Below are 15,989 nucleotides of genomic sequence, written 5' to 3'. Positions count from 1 at the left end.
CCTCCAGCGCTGACAGTAGCCCCTCAGGACACAACGCAGACCTGTCTATCAATTAACAACGAATATCCAAGCAGAGACAACCCCCAGCAAAAACAGAGGACAGTCCTAACATTCGATGAAATAATCGTTATAAGGGCATCTGTACTGACCAAATAATTCAGGTGACTATTAAACTCTACCTAAAGAATGCTCACAGAGATACAGCTTATGATCCTGGTAATACAGTGAATTTTAAGGAGCCAGTATGTTATCAAATGGGCGGTGGGCTCTCCAAAGCTCAGCAAATATCCCCAAACTTCTGACAGCTGTGCAACGTGGAAAGCAGACCCAGCCTTCCACGCAATCCGTGATCACACACAGCAAACGCAAACCAGGAGACAGGGCACACAATGAAAGGGCGAGCAACAGAGGACAAAGGACTCTGTGCTGGCTTCACGTGTCCCACTCTGGGAAAGAGCCCCAAGACCAACTGAAGAGATGCACGTTCAGAAAGACACGCGAGAGAGCGGAGACTTCCTGCTGCCAAAAGGGCAGGCTTTGCTGGCGAGAAATCAAAGTGGGAGATAAAAGTAAGAGGTAGACTGCGGAAACGGAGATGCTGCTGATGTCAGGAACGAGGTTCCTCCGTGGTCACGGAGCCGACCACCACCTGCCTCCGGCCCCCTGTTGGCTGGAGACCCGACACCTGTCCTGGGCGCTGTCCTGGAAACACAGGGGCCGGGTGCACCCGGTACCTGCAGCGGGAGTGGGCGGGGTCTAAGTGGTGGGTTCCCTGGTCTTCCTTACTCCATCTGGTTCTCGACCACCTCCCACTTGTAATAGGGACCGGGAGCCTCCGAGCCCTGGGCACCCCCTGAGGACGGCAGGCACCGGCTCCCTCCACCTTCCGCCAGGCCGTAGCTGCCTGAGTAACAAGGCTTCGACTTTGCCAGCTGCTCCTCCGCCGGAAGCCGGCCCCGCCCGCCCAGCCAGCCCACCTTTCCGTGGCACCCTGCACGGATGTGGCCCGGGAGCACTGGATCTCCTCCTCCAGGCGCCGCCGCTCCTCCTCCAGCCGGGCCACGTCCTCCGCCGGCCTCCTCTGCTGGATGATGAGCTGCAGCTCCTGAAGCAGGGCCTCCTTCTCCTTGATGAGCTGAAGCCGGTCCCTGTCGGCCTCGGCCATGCCCGGCCAGGACTCGCTCTCAAACTGGGCCAGCTGCCTCTGGATACTTGAGACTCTGCGAGACAGGGACACAGAAAAATCCATGAGCTTCATGAAAAAACATCGTCTTCACACATCCTCAGCACCATCACACGGATTCTAGAAACTCAGTCCGATAAATATGGGAATGATTGCACTGAGTAAAACCTCACACGACAAAAATAAAGGATCTGGAAATGAGGTGTAACAAAAATGATGTGTAAGTCCTTTGCGACATATGCCCCAGCCTATGAGATTCAGGATGACAGTAACCATATCATGTTTGTTTCAAAGAACTGACCAAAAGGCTGGCAGACCCCAACTCGCCCACGTGCACGGTGCTGTTTCCTCTGTGTACTGTTCTGGAGCGGGATGGAGCCGGATCATTTCTCTCTGTGCCCCTCCCTCTGCAGTAGCTAAACACCGTGCTGCACACATGAGAGATGCTTCTGGCCTCCTGCCTTCTCTGCCATGCCTAACTGCTGAGCCCGCCTTAAGAAAATCCCAGGAAAGAAATGCGCCCATCACAGGATTCTGTATCGTGCCAGAGGCCTTGACCACGCATGAAATTCAAAACGCCTGGCAGAGGGCAGATACTCAACAAAAGCTACATGCATGAAACGGAGAATAAACACGCCAGCAAGGATATGAAAGAATGGACTCAGCCCTGGTGAGAGTGGATGTGGTGTGGGGTAATCTGGGTGGATACAAACCGGTCAGCTGCACTGTGTCAGCACGACCATCCTCAAGGTGTAAAACTATGGCTCTCGTCACTCCCCGTGTGCCTAAATGTCCGTGTGCCCGCTTGGCAGACAGACTGGTGTCCTGAGGTGGTGCTGAATGCAGAGTAAGTGAAAGAGATGTGACTTGTGTTTTCAGAGCATCCTTTCATACCAGGAGTAGAATGTTTTAAGCCCTTTAAGTTTACATATGGCTAAGGATGAGGGCTATTTCCGGGCAGAAACAAGGAACTCCAGACCTGACCAGAACCCAGCGCTGTGGAGGACAGAGATTGGCACACGGGCCCAAAACCAAAATCCAAAGACTTCTCTGAGGTGACAGAGAGCTGTGAGGACAGCTAAGTGGCAGGTGCACATAGCCCTCTAGCCTCTAAGGCAGCGGTTCTCAAAGTGGGGTCCCTGACTGGCAGCCTCAGCATCACCTAGGAGCTTGTTACAAATGCAAACCTCAGGCCCCACCCCAGACCTGCTGAATGCCACATTCTGTGGATTGGGGTTGGGCAACCTGGGTTTTGACAAGCCCTCCAGGGGTTTTTGATGCTTGTTTGACACCCTCTGCTTTCAGGCAGCCCAGCCTGGTCTGGAGGATGCTAATTGGCCTTGGAGCTCTTAGAGGCTTGCATTAGGCGCGGATGGGATTAGCCTCACTAAAACAGGAATGGCAAGAGTGCTTCTGAGACTGCACTGTCCCGTGCCCAGGGCACATGTCACTGATCAAAGCTGGCATCCTTCCTGCTGGGTCCAGACTTCAGAATCCTCCTCAACACTGTGCTTCCTGCAGATAATGCCAGTCAGCTGGCATTGGTCCACGTGTTAAGGGCTGTCGGCCATCCCTGCACCAATCCACGCTCTTCCTGAACTAGACATAAGCACGGGACTAGTCAGCCTGGCTGCAGGACTGGGCAAGACTCCTTCTTCAAGTACCAAACCAATCGGATAACCCACAGGCATGAAGAGGAAAGAATATACAAGTTATAGTTTAAATGCACACATTTTACTCAAGCCCAGTTCCCCAAGAAGGTAAAGAAAATAGCTGAATGTCAGTAGCTTTATTAGGCAAGTTCTTTTCTAACGTAAAACTAATTTTCTGAAAATGTGTTGGAAAATGGTGCCAAATCATGTCACTGAAAAAACTAATGACAGATGCAGCTGAACAGGGTTAGGAATCCAACTGGGCTTAGGCATCCACCTCTGTCTAATTAGCGTAATTAAAATTTATGGCAGGCATATAACTGAAGCCCAAGGAAACACTCCAAGCAGACTCATAAATTAGCGCCAAATCAGACATCAGACCCAATGAAATTTCTGGAACATTCTACGGTAGATCAAGCCAAGTCAAAGGTAAGGAATAAATATAAAAGAGATGTACAGTGAGCAAATGCACTGGGTCCTCATAATTTTTCATTTCAATGTATCTGATCCGCAGGAAAGCCTATCTGAGCACAAGTAAAGTTAGCAGCATTACCTGGTAATATATACTAATAATTCTCGTACTACAGGCAGACATATTTTTCAAAGCACTCCTTTTGAGTTTTCTGAAGTTTACATGTAAGGAGATCAAGATTCCATTTGAGTTGGCCAGCTCCAGGTTAGCTGCCATTTCACAGGGATTCAAGTTGCTGAGGGTGGCTGGAGATCCAGTCCTAGATAATCCTATTCTTTCCAGTAATCTCAAGTAATATCAGAAAAAAGAATAAGGAAAAAACTGAATTATGAGAGGGAGGAGAAGCAAAGGGCAAATTTCAAAAGGTCTGCCCACCGTGCGCATAAAAGAAATAGTACAGTGGCCAGAATTAAACAGTGTACTGTAACTTTCCAGAGCTCACAAGAAAAGTATGTAAGGACACATGGTGAGGGATGACTTCTATAGCAGAGACAACCTGGATGAAGCGGACTTCATGTAACCCATCTGGAAAAGTTGTTTGGGCTGTACTGAGTACTAGGCAAGCACACTGTGCTTAAGAACAGTGCTCTTTTAATAATTAAATTTTACAACAACGTGAATGACTGCATACTCATCTCAGAGGTACCTAAGAATCTAGAAGGATACTGGCATATATTGGAAAGTGCAGTTTCTTTCTCTAGATCCACACTCCGGAGGCAGACATTTGGGTCATGCTCTCAGCCAGGTTGAGAGAAGCACGTGTCTGTCTGTCTGTCTATCTGTACTGGGAGCCAAAAGCTCTAAAAGGATTCCTTCAGCGGTTCCTAGTACAGTTGCCAAGGAACAGATGGGATGGCTTTACCTTTGAAACAATAAGCCCTGTCTACCGTGCTGCTGGCTGGGAAACGAGCCACCTGCAAGGCGGACCCTTCGTGTGTTAGGGTTACTGGAGGGAACAGACCTTCCGTCTCAGACCACATACAGATGTACAGTTACGATGTCCCTTCCTTCTACACCCACGCCCAACAGCTGATGCATAGTACAAGTTGGAACCCCACTCCTGCAAGCGCCATCAGTCCAATTCTGGGTAATACAGGAAAAACCATTTCCAGAAAGGCTGTCTTCTGAAATACCTTTTCAGGAAAATTAAATACATGGAAACAAAGCAAGGTCACGATTACAGTTTGTAAAAATAAAATAATCTTTTCCGAGTTCTTTTTTTTTTTGGCCATGCTGCACGGCTTGCAGGATCTTAGTTCCCTGACCACGGGCCGAACCCAGGGCCACGGCAGTGAGAGCGGCAAGTCCTAACCACTGGATGCTTAAGAGATGGACCGCCAGGGAACTCCCCAAGTTCATGTATAAAGAGAACCGAGATCAATTACTCAGCCATTAAAAGGAATGAAATTGGGTCATTTGTAGAGATGTGGATGGATCTAGAGTCTGTCATACAGAGTGAAGTAAGCCAAAAAGAGAAAAAGAAATATTGTATATTAACACATATATGTGGAATCTAGAAAAATGGTACAGATGAAACTATCTGTAGGGCAGAAATAGAGACGTAGACGTAGAGAACAGACATGTGCACACAGTGGGAGAAGGGGAGGGTGGCACAAATTGGGAGATTAGGTTTGGCATAAATACACTACCATGTGTAAAATATAGCTAGTGGGAACCTGCTGTATAGCGCAGGGAGCTCAGCGCGGTGCTCTGTGACGACCTAGATGGGTGGGATTGGTGGGAGTGGGAGGGAGGTCCAAGAGGGAGGGGATATAGGTATCCATATAGCTGATTCACTTCACTGTACAGCAGAAACTAACACAACATTGTAAAGCAATTTTACTCCAATTAAAAGAAAAAAAAAGTAAATAAATTTTAAAAAATAATAAAGAGAACCGAGATCAATTTAAAACTGGCAAGGGTTTTTTTTTTTCCCTGCGAGTCAGCTGTATTCTTTACTGATTCTTATTTTTGATAGGTAATCCCTTTTATGGCCTACATATATATGTATATATCCTCTCACAAATGTCTTTAAAGGCTTTAAAACACATGTCCCTGTGCTCAGGATAGTGAAGAAATGAAAGCAAGTCCTCAATCAAGCATTTTGGTCTCATATTTATTGTGTGATTTCTAAATTCCATCCCCCTGAACAGGCCTAATGTAGACAGAAGCCAAATATGAGTCATTTTTCCCTTACTATTTTTGCCCAAACACCTTTTCTGTTACAACCCAGGCACCATTAAACCACGAATGGAAACCTGCATTTATGCCGCAGAAACTGCTTGGACCCTTACAGTTCACATGGAAATCTTAGATATGACTTCTTTTTCGAAGAAGAAAATGCACTTTTAATATTACACAGTTTTGAGGCATATTTTACATATCCAGAGTAACCCCCAGGTATCTGAATTTATACCTAAATTCTGTGACCTACAATATAAATTCCCATGTTCCTAAAATACTGCTGCTTTCTGGAATAGAAATGGAACTCCAGGCAAGCCATGGCCCTGACTGGTCGTGATGGGACGTGGTGGATCCCAATGCCATGTTCCAGGACATGGTCCCAGCTTGGAACCTCGTGCCTTCAGATGTCAATTACAGCTACAGATTTGATACCTTTATGTTTCCTCTCCTTAGTTTTCTTTTTTGCAAATATCCATTCAAATGAAAAGCAAAAGTTCAACAAAGTCTCAGCTGAGATCTGAGTCAGATGGATGGTGAAATCACTTCAGCTCACCGAACTAAATATCGATAAACCAGTGTCCATTCGGCTCAACTCTTTATCCTACACTGGAGATTCACAGAGTCTGAATCTAGAAGTGTGGCATAAGAAGGGCCTACGAATACCCCAACATCCCTCCCTGCCCTCACATCTTGTCCCCTCTGAACGAACAGATCTTCAGAGAGTGAGTTCTTTAAGTGAAAAGCAGATCGTCTCCAGGCTTCTTTCTCTTGGCCTGAATGGAGAAGGTGCGTTCATTTGTTTCTCACAGCCGTGCCCCACTCCCAAACCCAAACACACAGTCATTAGAGAAATGAAGGGAAAATCCAACGGACTGATCAAATTCAGCTGGAACCCTAATACTACACCAGCGACAACTGAGGAACAGCAGGGCCCGTCCTGGCAACAAACACTGAGACACGGAGAAACCGGACGGGCCGAATGTTTTGTTCCTATCAGGACCGCGAGTGTTTCTATGGAAAGAGCTAGTTTGTGCACTGTACAGTTCCACTTTCTGGAACAAGTGCTCTTAGGTTAAAAATAAGGAGCCAGGCTTCCCTGGTGGCGCAGTGGTTGAGAGTCCGCCTGCCGATGCAGGGGACACGGGTTCGTGCCCCGGTCCGGGAGGATCCCACATGCCGCGGAGCGGCTGGGCCCGTGAGCCATGGCCGCTGAGCCTGCGCGTCCGGAGCCTGTGCTCCGCAACGGAAGAGGCCACGACAGTGAGAGGCCCACCTACCGCAAAATAAATAAATAAATAAACTAAAAATAAGGAGCCACCTGAGTCATCAGGATTGCTTCAAGAACACTAGCTCCTCCAAACTGGCTTTGAAAAATTCTCAAATTTTTAACCAATAATGTGAAAATATTCCTATCATAAGGTCTGCCTTGGGAATCCAAAGCCATGTTCCTAAAGGGAAAGGAATAAGCAGTTGTTTGGGTACATTTCACATGACCTAGAGTTGAAAACACAAAACTAGTCACCATGATAGTGGCGGTCTGGTCTAGAGAATTCTCTAGAAATCACACCACTGCTTGGAATTGTAAGTTCCACTTCCATAAACTTCCTTTAAATCTGAATGTACGTGAAACCCTCATTGTCCAGAACATTTACTGCATTTTGACGATCTCCCAACTCTGAGAAACAATCTCGAATCTAGATATACAAGGAAATACATAAGTGCATCAACTTCTCTCCACTTAGAAGTGGCAAAGCCCAGGAGCTTTTGCAGAGGGTAGGAAAGCTAAACTTCGCAGGATGGAATGATTTCAGAAATGGGAGCTGGGAGATTGACATCTAAGGGTGGGGCAGCAGAAGGAAAAGACAGAACACTGAACGTGGCACTAAAATAATGAAAGCCTTGGAGTGGGAGAGAAGGGAAGGATGCGTTTTTCTGCGCTAACACTGCCATTAGAAGTGATGCCTTCTCTTCCACGCACTGGTGGGTGAACGGGGGGGGGACATGATGCTTTCCTGCATGTGGGACACCCTTCTCCAATGATGCTTGTCATGGAGGTGGCCACGTGGAGAGTCCCTGGACAGAAACTCAAAGCCACTGTGCTCTGACTGTGGTCCTCATTACTCAGGTTTTGGAACATTAACGTTGGTTCTAGATTTAGTTCTTGGCAAAGATCTGCTTGCTGTTGCTCCCTTCCCAAGTCTACGCTGTTCTAATCATGTGTCTCATTTAGAGGCAATCTGAAAAAACACACAGAAAAGGCAACTGGAATAAAATCCCTGACCTGGTGCTGGGTAGCTATGTTCCTGACACCTGATGACCATGACCCTCCCTAACTGTCACATGTATACCAGGAGCGGGGATCGTAGGGTTGTCCTGACCACACTACAAGGGGTATTGAGTCTAGCGTCTTGCAAGATGTGGCTGGCACTTGTAGGACCACAGCTGAGTAGGTTACAAGTCAGGAACTCACTCACCTTCCAGTCAAGCCTTAACTGTAAGCAATTTCAGTGACTGGAGGCCAAATATGATTACCCCACGGGGACTGGAGCCAGGCACTGCCACCACATCAGGGGACCAGATCCAGACTGCCAAACACAGGGTGCTGTAATCAACGACTTGGCAACAACAAGAACGCTTCAAGGATGTTTTTTGTTGTTGTTGTTGTTGTTTGGGTTTTTTTGCGGTACACGGGCCTCTCACTGCTGTGGCCTCTCCCGTTGTGGAGCACAGGCTCTGGACACGCAGGCTCAGCGGCCATGGCTCACGGGCCCAGCCGCTCCGCGGCATGTGGGATCCTCCCGGACTGGGGCACGAACCCGTGTCCCCTGCATCGGCAGGCGGACTCTCAACCACTGCGCCACCAGGGAAGCCCCTTCAAGGATGTTTTTAAGCAGGAGAAGGTACAAGGAAAGCACCGAACTGATTATCAAAAATTGAGATCCATCTTCTAAGTGGTCGACCATAAAGCGAGCCCCAGAGAACTCTCTCAGGGGACGTTCTTCCCTGACCCCTAAGAAATTTGCCATTATACAACTTTCCGCCCTGATCCCTGCTCCCCCTGGACTGAGAAAGCCCTTCCTCAACGTATGGGCAGCCGGAATTCCAGCATCCCTCAGGGCCCAGCTCCAATGCCATTTTCTCCAACACCTAAGAACAGGACACATCACAGGGGGTTCCAAGACCACAAGCCCTTTCCAATGACCGTGAAGGCCCAGGAAGCATAAGCCGAGCTTGGAATGATGATGTATGAGGTGACTGTGCCCTGCCTCCGTCAGATCCCTAAAGACATGCATGTCTAGATGCCCTTTCTCCTCTTAAGTTAAGGGGAAATATCCCATGGCACACACCAGGACGAGGGCCTTGGGGAAGGGAGCCAGGAACACAGCAGTTGGCCCGGAGCTGACTGGGCCCCAGGACTCTGTCCACTCGCCCACTCGCAGGGGTGAAGGCCAAAGAGCAAGCGTGACCAAAGCAGACCCCGTTTACTCATTCAATAAATATTCACCAGGTACTCAGCTGCTGGAATTATAGCAATGACCTAAACAGACAAAAACCCCTGCCCCTCATGGGCTTCCCATTCTCGCAGGGAAAGACAGACGATAAAAAAGCAAACACGTAAGTACAGAACAGGTTGGGTGATTACATTTGCTGGGAGAATCAGGGTGATGGGGGTGGGGATGGGAGGGCAGCTTTATTCAGGATCATCAGAGAAGCGTCTCTGACACAGTGACCAGAAGGAGAGCAGAGGCCACGTGACCATTTGAGGCCAAGCATTCCATTGCAGGCAGAGGAAACAGCGAGGGAGGGCAGAGGGCACTGTATTAGTTTCCTTTTGTTTCTGTAACAAATTACCACAAACTTGGTGGCTTAAAACAACACACACGTGATTACCTTACAGTTCCAGATGTCAGACGTCAAAAATGGGCAAGCAGGGCTGGGATCCTCTGGAGGCTTCGGGAAGAAGCCATTTCGCAGCTGTTTCCAAGGGCTGCCCACATTCCTTGGCTCGAGGCCCTGCCACCCTCACATCTCCTTCTCTGCTTCTCCCTCTTATAGGGACCCTTGTGATTACACTGAGCCTCTCTAGATAATCCAGGGTCATCTCTCCATCTTGAGATCTCTAGCTTGAGGCCATGTGCAAAGTTCCTTCTGCCATGGAAGGCACAGAGTCACAGGTTTGGGGATTAGGCCATCTGGGGCAGCATTATTCTGCCAACTCCAAGCACTAAATCAGGAATGCGCCTGGACGGTGTGAGGCCTGGCATGCAGGGGGGCCAACGTGGCTGGACGAGGCTAACGCCCTGAGTCCGTGGAAGACCTGCTCCTGAGCCCTTGATGTCCACACACAGTAGGGATTTCGGAGCAAGATAAGAAGCTCAAGAGTAAGGTTTCTCGAAGGCAAAAAGAAACTCTGGGCCACCCACATCTTTGCTGTGGGGACTGTCCGGCGCATTGTGGGTTGTTTAGCAGCGTCCTTGGGCTCCCGCCCGGGATGTCAGCAGTACCCTCTCTCCAGTTATGAGAAACAAAAACATCCCCCTGGGGTGGGGGTGGGGGGCGCAAAACCCACCCCCACCCCTTAGTGGATGATGGGATCTAACATGTTTTGAAAGGAGCACTTGTCTGAAAAAAAATTCAGACCTGGCAATTTAACTAACCAAAAGTCACACAAAATTATGCCCAACTGCACCATGAGTGCAAAAGTGCACCATTCTCAACAGGGAAAAAGCACGTGACAAGTGACAGAACATCTATGCCCATCACTCCAGAAAAATATACAAAGAATCGTGGTATTTAACGATGAGGAGGAGATACAGAAATCAGGGCTCTCAACTGCCATTGGTGGCAGTGTAAAGTGTGTAAGTTACTTTGGAAGACGATTCACTGGTATCTATCCGAACTTTGAATGGACATGTCTTTAGACCCATACGTTTCCTTGCTATGTATCTGTCGAAGGAAACAGCCATCTCTGCAAGGCTGGGGACTATAAATAGATGTGCACCATTTGTGAAAAGGAAAAACTGGAATCATCTAGATGTCCATCCGTAGAGGATGGCTATAACCATTGTGAAAGCTATGCATCATATACTGTATTTAACTATATTCAGCTTAATTTATTTCAATGTTTAGGTAAAAACTGGAAGGTTTCATAGCAAATCATTAATGGTGAGAGGTAGGATTAGAGAGGAGGATAAGATGGGAGGTCTCCAGTGATTGCATCTTTGACAAAAACAATGTATTCATGTATTATTTATGTGTACATAGATGTACAAGCATATATGTGCATGTTTCTGAACCCTGTGTGTCTAACATATATGTACTGTGTGTGCTCACACACACACACACCCCAGATACCGCCTGGGGTATCCCCACCCCCAGGCAGAACCACTGGCACCCTCACATATTTATGTTAGCTGTGGGGGAGTTTATCTCCCAACAGGTTAAAGACTATATATATATATATATATATATTTTTTTTTTTTTTTTTTTTTTTTTTGGTCGAGCTGCACGGCATGTGGGATGTTAGTTCCCTGACTAGGGACTGAACCCGGGCCCCTGCATTGGAAGCACGGAGTCTTAACCACTGGACCGCCAGGGAAGTCCCAAAGACCATATGTCTTTATGACATCACATAAACCACAGAATTTCTTTGCAATACCTGGAACAGGGCAGGTGCTGGGCAGAAGTATAATCTCCCAGCCTTGCAGCAGCTTCTGTGCCCACTGCTGCGGGATGTGTGTGAAGCTCCTGGGGTCACCCATACAGATCTGCCCGGCTAAGACGGCACAGTCCTCCAGCACAGGGCAGGGGCCCTCGGCCTCAGCACCAGTGACGTCTGGACGACTCTCTTTTGGGGGCCGTCCTGTGCGCTGTAGTATGCTGAGCAGCATCCCTGGTCTCTACCCACTAGATGCCAGGAGCACCCACCCCAGAGCTGTGACAACTAACAACGTCTCTAGACATGGCCAGAAGTCCACCGGGGCCGGGTGTGAAGTCGGGCCGTCGCACCCCTCCCCCATTCCCCGCCCCACAATTGGGAACCATTGTGCTAGTGGGAAAAGAACAAGGCAGTGCTTGTGTCAGCCAACCCAGGACCCCAGGACGTCTTTACAACGCATCTCTGATTTCTAAATGCGGCCAACGCAGCCCAGAAAGGCGTTTCTGAGAAGCCCCTACTGTCCCACAAAGGTTGAAGCGCTGGGGACAGGACCCTCCTCTGCAGCTGCATCGCATTTCCTAACAAGGTTCTGGTGACCTTGAAATACTCCTTCCATTTAGAAGATACTGATGAAGTGCAGTATCCTCCCCTGCATAATTTTCTTAAATAATGGACTTTCAGCCCAAATGTATTATTTCGATATTTAAAAAGTTACTCACTCTGTACCGACATCATCTCTGGAAAACAAAGAAATCACTTGCTGTGGTTGGTAAATGTCACAGCAGAACAGTAACGATTATGTCAAGTGTAGCAACCGTCAATTTTCTGTAGTTTAATACAACACAGCAAATTCCGATACCCACACAGTGCAGCAGAAACATGCAGGAAGGAGCCGAGGAATATTGAGGAGAGACAAGAGCGGCTGACAAACGCCAGCCAGCGAGCTCCTGAGAAGGGATGCGTGAGGCCGGGGAAGCAGGCGCCGAGGGAAGCGGTCTGCGTGGAAGTGCAGTGCCCGCCTTGAGCGCATCAAGGACATCATGAAGAGCAAGAGCCGGGAGGACCGGGCAGAGGTGCTTTGGGCAGAGGCCGCAGCAGCTCAAGCCGGCCCTCCAGCAGGCAGTCAGATGATCTGCTTCTGTTGCTATTTTTACATTTGCTAAAAAGGTAACAAAGCGGATTTCCAGACATCCCTGAATGATACACCATACTGAGCGGCCCGCTTTTTCGCTTCCAGAACCACGCCCTCCCCCTGCCCGCCCCCTGCGTGACATTCGCTCCTCCTCCCCGCGCCCCCAGACAGCAGTTCGTATGTGACTAAAGAAAGGTTTTCGTGAAGCGTTCCATATTTTTTAAGAAGAATAAAAAAAAACAAAACTTTTTGAAAAAGATAGGCTTCACAGCTTTCCGAAGCACATATTTTGAAATAATTTGGTTTTAAGACTCTTTCCAGAAGGCACGAAAGAGAGAAAGTCCCTAAAAAAAGAACATGAAAGCTAGGGCAGGGTCAGAATACTGAACACGGTGCACACGGGGAGAAAGGTGACAGGCTAAAGACACTGTGCCTGCGAGGCCGGCAGCCCACCTGGCAGTGCTGCCCATGAACCCTGGCTGAGACCGGGAGGGAGGGAGGGGGGGAGGGAGGGAAAGACACATTTTGAAAATGCACACACAAGGTCAAGTCCCGATTTTCAGAAGGCGGGTGATGGACAACACAGGTCAACAGAAGCGACTGAGCTTCAATTCTCTCCATCAAAATGATGTAGATTAGGTACCGCTATCACCCGTTGACCTAATCCTTTCTAAACTGTCTTTTAACCCAAGATACGTGGCTTTTTCTGTTAACCTATGGAATAAGCAGCCACATATTCAAAAACCAGGTTTGCTTAAGCTGGTCTGAGGGACTGATGCTCAGTCGGAAGGCAGGGAGGGGGTTCTGAACTACCTGAGAGGATAAGGAGAGCCGGAAAAGTCTCTGTTTTTATTAAATCCCATCTTCATAACTGTTTGCAATATTGAGAGTTTCACATTTTAATGCACATGAAATTTTGTCACATGTATTCAGAAGCTACGCATAAATGAAGAACCTTAATTCTGTACTATCAGACACTGCTTTCTGCTAAGAAGTGGATAAATCACAGGCTGGAACTCCGCGAAACCACTTTCCACAGGAGAAAGGAAGTAAGCAGGAGGCAAGGTTTGAAAAAGGAGCTTCTTACCTCTTTCTGGCTTCCTCATACTGCCAGTTAAGCCTGACTCGGTCCACGAGCCTTGTTTTATCATCAAAGACGAACTTTGTGGAACAGAAGAAAGAAAGAAAATGGGGGAGACACATTAAAAACATATTTTCAAAATAGAAAATTCACTTAAACTTCCAGCAACAATGAAGAATATTTTAATTCGCCTTCCAATTTCCATTTTGCAAAGGTCTGGAAGGAAACACACCAAATTACAGCCGCCACCTCTGGTCAGTGGAGGTTGCGAGTGGGGCTGGGAACACTTTTGCTGTCCCAACACTGGTGGGTTTTTTTTTTTTAAACCAGTGGAAGTATATTCATCTATTGTGTGATTCCAAGCAACAACAACAAATTAAGTTTTAAAAGAAATAGGGAATTCCTCAAAGTTGATAGAAAAGCAAAAAAAATCATCCCGCCTAGTGTAGTCTATGCTCTCACTCCTCAATCAACACAAAACAATGGTGTTCTCCTAAAAAGTCACAAGATCCGAAGAAGACGGACTAGCTGTGTGAGGTGTTGGCTACGGGACTCCTTCGACTGCCATGCAGCCCGTTAAAGAATCAAAGGTGAAAGGACGGAAGGAAGGCACGGAAAAGCCTGGGACTGGCCGCCTCGCCTCAGGAGTCAAGAGTTGAAATGAGGAGCTCTGATGCGATCACTAGTTGCACCTAAATATTTTCATACCAATTACACTGAAGCCAACAAATTCCCAAACAAAACAAACAAGACCTGTATGAGAGGTAACTGCAGCTCACCTTGGTTACTTCTTCCTTCATTCCTGGAAATATACGACTCTAGTTTCAATAAATCGGCTCCATCTGTAGATCTGACCTTACTCGGCCATACCTTACGGCCACTACTAAGTCTTTATTTTTTTAAATGACCTCGTGTCGACAAATATTTGGAAATATTCTACTTGTATGACTGGCAATGAATTCACTGATACGAGTTTTGAGACAGGTCAATGGGGAATTTCCTTATATCTTTATCGCCCTGAATGGCAAGAAGAAATGCCTTATACGAGACTATAAGCATTCGCCAGTGAGATGTGTCACGATTTTACACATTTCAGCAGCCTCACCCAAGGCCTCTCTCCACAGTGTCCTCAATGTAAATGCATCTAGGCTGCAGCACCGCATCTGCAGAAACTCTCTACACTGGATATGAGCTACTTGTCACCTTGTCACCTTGTTCATTAGAGACCCCTAAAGCCGACTCATCATCAAGACAAATAAATGTCATTTCTTAAACATCTTCTCAATGCTATTTATGAACCTCTAAGCTCTGATTTTGCACTCTTCTGTGAGAATGAAATGGACATTTTAATTAAAAAAAAAAAGCCTACAGCCAAACGGATCCAACAGGTTCCTGCTTCATGGATCCTACATAGCCCTACAACATGTACCCCAACTGCTAAATTCCAGCATTAGGCTTGTACTGCTTACAAATCTGTGCTTGCAAAGCCGTGGGCTCCAAAAGCATGTTTGATTACATCAATGCCCATCCCACAAAACTAACTCAAAGTGATAACTACATGAGGTAGGCAGACGTCTAAGACGGCCCCCAATGGCCTTCACCTCCTGGGATTCATCCCATGTGAAATCCCTCCCCTTTGAGAGTGGGCTAGACCCATGACTTGATTCTAACCAAAAGAATACAACAAAGATGATGGGAAGTCATTTCTGTGATTAGATTACAAAAGACTGTGACTTCCTTCCTGCTGGAGACTCTCTTGGCTTCCACACTGTGACAAAGCAAGCTGCCGTGCTAGAGAGGTCTATATGGTAAGGAACAGAAGCCCTCAGTCCAATAACCTGTGAGAAACTGAATCCTGCCAACAATCATGTAAGCCTGAAAGTGGACCCTTCCCAGTCAAGCCTTCCCATGAGGCTGCAACCCTGGCTGACACCTTGACTGCAGTTTCTTGAGCGCCCCTGAAGCAGAGGACACAGCCCAGTTTCCTGATCCACAGTATAAATGTGAGATAATAAAAGTGTGCTGTTTTAAAATGCTAGGTTGGGGATGTTTTGTTATGCAGCAATAGCTAACTAATGCAGTTATAGCCTTTTGATATATTTTTCTATAACATGATGTAGTAGAAAACACAGAGGTTTAGGGATCAGAGACATTGATTCAAACCCAGACCTGCCTCTCCCTGGCTACATGACCTTAGGTAACCTGGCACCTTGACCCCCTCGTCTGTCAAAAGAAGATGGAAACCACTACGTAAATTGAGGTAACAGCCATGAAGCTGCCAGGGCCAGCCCCAGTAAACTCATAAACAATGATAATTTACTGCTGAAGTTATTATAGCTGTATAACCAGCCACTCCCCACCTGACATTTTTAGAAAGTCTTAGCTAAATCATTACAGAACCTTCGATCTTACCTGTTGCTCTCAAACTAGTTAAGAGTCTCTAAAAATTCTAATTCTAACCTTATGTTGAGCAGCAATGAATTATTCATGGAATTCAATAAGTATCATACTTTTTTCCTTCTCTCATGCCAAAATCTTTAGGCAAAAATGCCAGACATTTTTGACTTACAGATTCTTCTCTGTTTTAAACCAAGATACCTAGTCAAAAAATGTCCAAGTGTACTTT

At 47.2% G+C, this 15,989-nt stretch overlaps 1 protein-coding gene across 12 annotated transcripts in view; it reads right to left on the bottom strand.

Moving 5' to 3' along the window:
* The window catches only part of WWC3 (WWC family member 3), a 130,927-nt gene that overhangs the window by 39,125 nt on the left and 75,813 nt on the right, over positions 1–15,989 (bottom strand). For all 12 annotated transcript variants that reach the window (XR_003430723.1, XM_027096566.1, XM_027096565.1 and 9 more), the window contains 2 exons: positions 13,370–13,443; positions 978–1,220 (listed from right to left, as the gene is read on the bottom strand). Coding sequence is in view for 11 of the 12 variants with exons in the window: in XM_027096566.1 (XP_026952367.1) it covers positions 978–1,220; positions 13,370–13,443 (317 nt within the window). In the remaining variant the exon portion in view is untranslated. The remainder of the gene's footprint in view (positions 1–977; positions 1,221–13,369; positions 13,444–15,989) is intronic.

This window comes from Aethalodelphis obliquidens, unplaced genomic scaffold (assembly GCF_003676395.1).
Source record: "Aethalodelphis obliquidens isolate GAN/ISIS:26980383/991018 unplaced genomic scaffold, ASM367639v1 scaffold104, whole genome shotgun sequence".
Taxonomy (NCBI): domain Eukaryota; kingdom Metazoa; phylum Chordata; class Mammalia; order Artiodactyla; family Delphinidae; genus Aethalodelphis; species Aethalodelphis obliquidens.
This window is presented reverse-complemented; position numbering and strand designations above follow the sequence as displayed.